Source organism: Nicotiana tomentosiformis, chromosome 2 (genome assembly GCF_000390325.3).
Source record: "Nicotiana tomentosiformis chromosome 2, ASM39032v3, whole genome shotgun sequence".
NCBI classification, from domain to species: Eukaryota; Viridiplantae; Streptophyta; class Magnoliopsida; order Solanales; family Solanaceae; genus Nicotiana; species Nicotiana tomentosiformis.
Window position 1 is genome coordinate 59,371,621 of NC_090813.1, and position 4,828 is coordinate 59,376,448.

A 4,828-nucleotide genomic window follows, 5' to 3' on the forward strand; every position below is an offset into this window, starting at 1 on the left:
GCTTAGCCGATCGGGCTGAGATCGGACTCCATGCCTTGCACATGATGGTATTGTGAGTGGATGTCTCGGGATGATATGGCTTAGCCGGTCGGACTGAGATCGGACTCTGTGCTAAAACATGATGGTGTATCGGTGCTAAAGATCTCCCAACTTAAAAAGATTGGAACTTACTTGAAATTTGCCTTTCCCCTAACTTGACACCTTGATACTATTTGATTCTCTTATTGATTTCCTGTTTCCTTCTCCGTTTGTTGTTACTCGTTCTATTGAAAGGGTATTTAGTTTTACATACTATTACTATTTCATATGCACTAATGTCCCTTTTGCCGGGTAAGCTGCATCTTTAATGAATGCAGGTGGTTCCATAGCAGGTGGTATTGATCAGTGATAGCAACACACTCTCTCCTCGGCTAACTTGGTGAGCCACACATCATTTCGGGGTCCTGTATCTCTTATTCCATGTACCTAGTGTTTTGAGATATAGCTGGGGCCTTGTTATCGGCACTATCGTAGCACTCTTTTGTTTCTGTTAGAGGCTCCATAGACATAGTATGGGTTGTATCTTTGTTTGGTAAGGTTAAACTAAAATGCTATAATTGTATCATCAGTTCCACTTTAACTATGATTATATAAAGTACTATTTTGGAGACTTGTTAATGATGTAACTAATGGAAATGAATTGGTGTTATTCACATGACCTCTTACTGTCTAATTAATGAAATGTATTCTTCTCTTTATTCATGGCTGAGTTGGGTAGATGGCACTGTGCAGGCTTGCTTGACCGAGATAACTCTGTTTAGCGCCGATCGCACTCCTTGAGGTCGGGGCGTGACAACCGCCGAACGGGACGGTAATTCTCAAAATGACCGATCGAGTCGTTATATTCTCCCCTCATAAACAAACGTTCCTGCTCGAACGTGTCAAGAACTATTCTGAAGTCATTAAATCACTGAGTGAACTACCATACATACACCTGCGGGTGATCCCACGTCACCCCAATCCACATAGGTCCGACAACACCAACTCAGCTGAAGATTATTCCTTCCACCCACACTAATAGGCCTTAGAACCAAAATTTTCACCATCTGATTACTTCCAAAAAACCTGACTCCTACATCAACACATGGTACCAACCTCAACCAGCTGCTATAACTTATGCCTACACCCACAAGGTACAACCACATGACGTAACTTTGGTGGTAATCTATAATTGCGTATTTTAGTCGCTTATTGCACTCTAATTCACTGCACTTTACTTTTTTTGAGCTTTAATTGGTAGTGTTTTGCACTTATTGTTTGTTTTATGCCTTATAGGAGTGATTACGAGCTATGTAGATGTTATGGAATGAATTCGAGCAATTTGGAGGTTTGAAGTATGAGTAAAAGTCCAAAGGATTAAGCCAGGATCGTGTTCGAGGGTCGAGGACCAAGTCTGGACAAAAATCAAAGGTTGATCCGTGCTCTAAGAAACTTTCACTACCACCCCGTGCCATGCATAGAGAGGCGTGGGGCGCTGGTGCAAAATTCCTGCAAAGTGAAAAAATCAGCTCTCTGAAAAGGTGATTTCCTATTTTAGCTATGTAAAGGTGATTTCGTCTGGGCCCGACCTTACTTGGTATAAATACATGGAAAATATTATTTTATGTACTTTTGACACATATTCGACCTAAGGAGGCTAAGGAGGAGTTGGAAGAACACGAGCACAAGGATTTCATCATTCCTTCCTCACTCAAGACCCGAGTTTGGATTGAATTTATGTTTTCCTCTACTTTAACTTTATTTATGATGAATATCTACATATCTATGGAGTAGTTCCCTTTTAGGGTTTGATGGATTTGATGTTTGGATGATTGTTTGTGGATTATAACTCTAATTTAATGTATTGAAGTGTTTTAGGATATCTTTGCATTATATTTGTGGTTGAGTTCATTAATTCTTCTTAGTAATCGAAAGAGGCTAGTTGAATCATAGATTAAACCTAGTTAGAAGAATAATCAAAAGAGCTTTTCTAAAGACCAATCCACTACACATTTTTCCATATCTTCACGTGCTTAAATTGGTTCATCTTGTGAGGTTAAGACTTAATCGAGAGAGGAGTTTTTGCTGAACGTTTGAACTAATAATTGAGTGAATTCGAGAGACTCACTTGAACGTTAGAAGTGAATTATCTAGAGTTAGATCCCAACCAATTATCTTGCACCTATCCTATCAACCCCTATTTTCTACCACTGATAGCTTCCTTGCTTATCTTTGTTTCGATAGTCATTAGTCAATAGCTTTAGACTCTTAGTTAATTTTAGTTAGAAATCATATAAATCTCAAGTGCTGATCATCTTGGATAACTATCAAGCTAGAAATTACTAAAATGATGTTTAAATCAAATCCCTGTGGATATGATATTATACTATACTATATTTGATTAGCGAGCAGAATTTAAATGTGTGTTTTGCGTCCGTCAAATTTTGGCGCCGTTGCCGGGGATTTGCAATCAACAGTGTTTGAAATAGTGTGTAGTGCCAATTCAGGAATTTTGTTTCCATTTATTTAATTTTATTTTTCTCTTTTTACGGTTAGTGTTCTTTGACTGTGCGCATGTTATAGGTTAAGATTGGTGCATGACCCGAACCTCTGCGAAGGAAGTGCTACCATACGAGCCAAAAATTTAAAAACAACTGTGATAGCTGCACGCGATGCTGAGGAAGCAGCTATTAGAGATGATAGATTATCTACGAAGAAGATAGGGGTCAGAGAATTGCTCAAAATCAACCCTTGGCTGCAGACTGGGAGACCACTTGGTGATTATGCTAGACCAGTCTACAATCAAGGATTATCAAGTATTAGACTACCTCCAATTGCAGCAAACAATTTTGAGTTGAAGCAAGGGTTGCTTCAAACCCTGCAGAATTGTTGTGTCTTCAAAGGAAAGCTAAACGATGATCCAAACACACATTTAATGGACTTCGAGGAAATTATGAACACCTTTCAATACAATGGGGTGTCACAAGATGCAGTGTATTTAAGTGCATTCCTCTTTTCAATTTAAAAATGGTGCAAAGAAGTGGCTTCGAAGCATGCCCACGGGATCAATTAGAACTTGGGATGAGATGACTAGAAAATTACCGAATAAATATTTCTCTTCAATTAAAATGGGCAAGTTTAGAAGAGAAATCCATAACTTCTGCTAGAAATATACGAAAACTATTTTTGAAGCATGAGAGATGTTTAAGGAGATTGTTCAAAAGTGTCAACATAGCGGAATTGAACTCGAGAAGAAACTCTAGGACTTTTGGGATGGATTGACACTGGCCTCGCGTTGAACATTGAGCAATGCAGTTGGAGGCCCGCTGATGAAGAAGACTCCAGAGGAGATAGTAACAACTCTTGATGAATTATCTGAAGATGCAAATCAGTGGCCCTCTGAGAGTGCTAAAAGAAGAAGATCGACTGGTGTTCATCAGGTTGATGTTAATACATCTGTGCATGTACATCTTGAAGATGTGGCTAAAGAAATACAAAAGTTGACCTTAGCCTCGATACAAAATGAGACTCACGCAGCCTGTAATATATGTGGAAGAGGACACCCTACTCATGAGTGTCAAGCCTCAACTAAGGAAGTGAATGTTGTGGGAAATTATAACTTTAATGCAATGGGTCATAAGCACCCCAGATTTTCATGGAGTTCAACTGGGGGTACTGCAAATGTGTGGCAACAAAACAACCCCAGATTCTAGGGACAAGGAGCTCCTGGTTTTATGACTCAGCAGAGACAGTAGTTTCAGCCTTAAAAGCTTATTCAGCCTTGTTTAGAAGATCTCATGAAGTCATTCATGGTGAAAACTAATGAAAGATTTGAAATACAAGGAGCAATAATTCGAAATTTAGAGAAGCAAGTGGGACATATTGCAACAATATTATCTGAGAGGGTTCTAAAAACTCTCCCCACTGATACAGAAAAGAATCCCAAAGAAACAGTGAATGATGTGACCATGAGAAGTGGGCAAGTGTTGAAAGATCCCACCCTGATCCAAAATGATGTGATACTTGAAAGAGAAAGTGGGGAGCAGTTGAAGAAGAAAGTTGAGAAAAAGAAGAAGGAAGAAAAATCGAGAAGGGATGGAAATAAGAAGATCAACCATATGCCTGCTCTACCTTTCCATCAAAATCTATGTAGAGAAAAGTTGGACAAGCAGTTTGGGAGATTTCTGGATGTGCTGAAATATGTTCATGTTAATTTTCCATTCACAGAAATGCTCCACAAATGCTTGCTTGTGTCAAATTCTTGAAGGAGATCCTTACAAAGAAGAGGAAAATATATGAGACCTCAGTGGTGAAGCTCACAGAGCATTGCAGTGCAATATTGCAAAACAAACTCCCACAAAAGTATGGAGATCGAGGGAGTTTTGCTATACCTTGCTCTCTAGGAACTATTAATTTTGATAAGTCTTTATGTGATTCCGGTGCCTCAATTAATTTAATTCCTCTATCTATTTACAGTAAGCTAGAGAAGGAGATTGGAGAGATAAGGTCTGCACCAATATCATTGCAGCTGGTGGACCAAACGACTCTAATACATGAGGGGATAGTGGAAGATGTGTTAGTTTGGGTTGATAAGTTCGTATTTCCTGTAGATTGTATAGTGGTGAATATGAAGGAGAACAAAGATATCCCCCTCATCCTAGGAAGACCATTCTTAGCGACGGGTAGAGATATATTAGATATACATGAGATAAAACTCATGCGTAGAATGGGTGAGGAAACTATGACTTTCAAGATGGATGTAAAAAGGAGGTGCAAAAAGAAACACCAGCTGCGTGTGTTGAGTGAATAG

At 39.1% G+C, this 4,828-nt stretch overlaps 1 protein-coding gene across 1 annotated transcript; it reads left to right on the forward strand.

Annotated features, from left to right (window-relative positions):
• Positions 1–3,347: 3,347 nt before the first annotated feature.
• On the forward strand, positions 3,348–4,828 carry LOC138904874 (uncharacterized). The gene is made up of 3 exons (XM_070193374.1): positions 3,348–3,690; positions 3,808–4,189; positions 4,246–4,828. Exons 1-3 carry the CDS (start codon positions 3,348–3,350, stop codon positions 4,826–4,828), a joined length of 1,308 nt encoding a protein of 435 aa, XP_070049475.1.

Excerpts from the sequence above, each read along its gene's own strand:
- LOC138904874 (XM_070193374.1), top strand. The coding sequence starts at position 3,348 with ATGAAGAAGACTCCAGAGGAGATAGTAACAACTCTTGATGAATTATCT. Across the intron at positions 3,691-3,807 it reads TTCATGGAGTTCAACTGGGG|AAGATCTCATGAAGTCATTC; the intron begins GTACTGCAAATG and ends AGCCTTGTTTAG. Across the intron at positions 4,190-4,245 it reads AGAGAAAAGTTGGACAAGCA|AAATGCTCCACAAATGCTTG; the intron begins GTTTGGGAGATT and ends TTCCATTCACAG.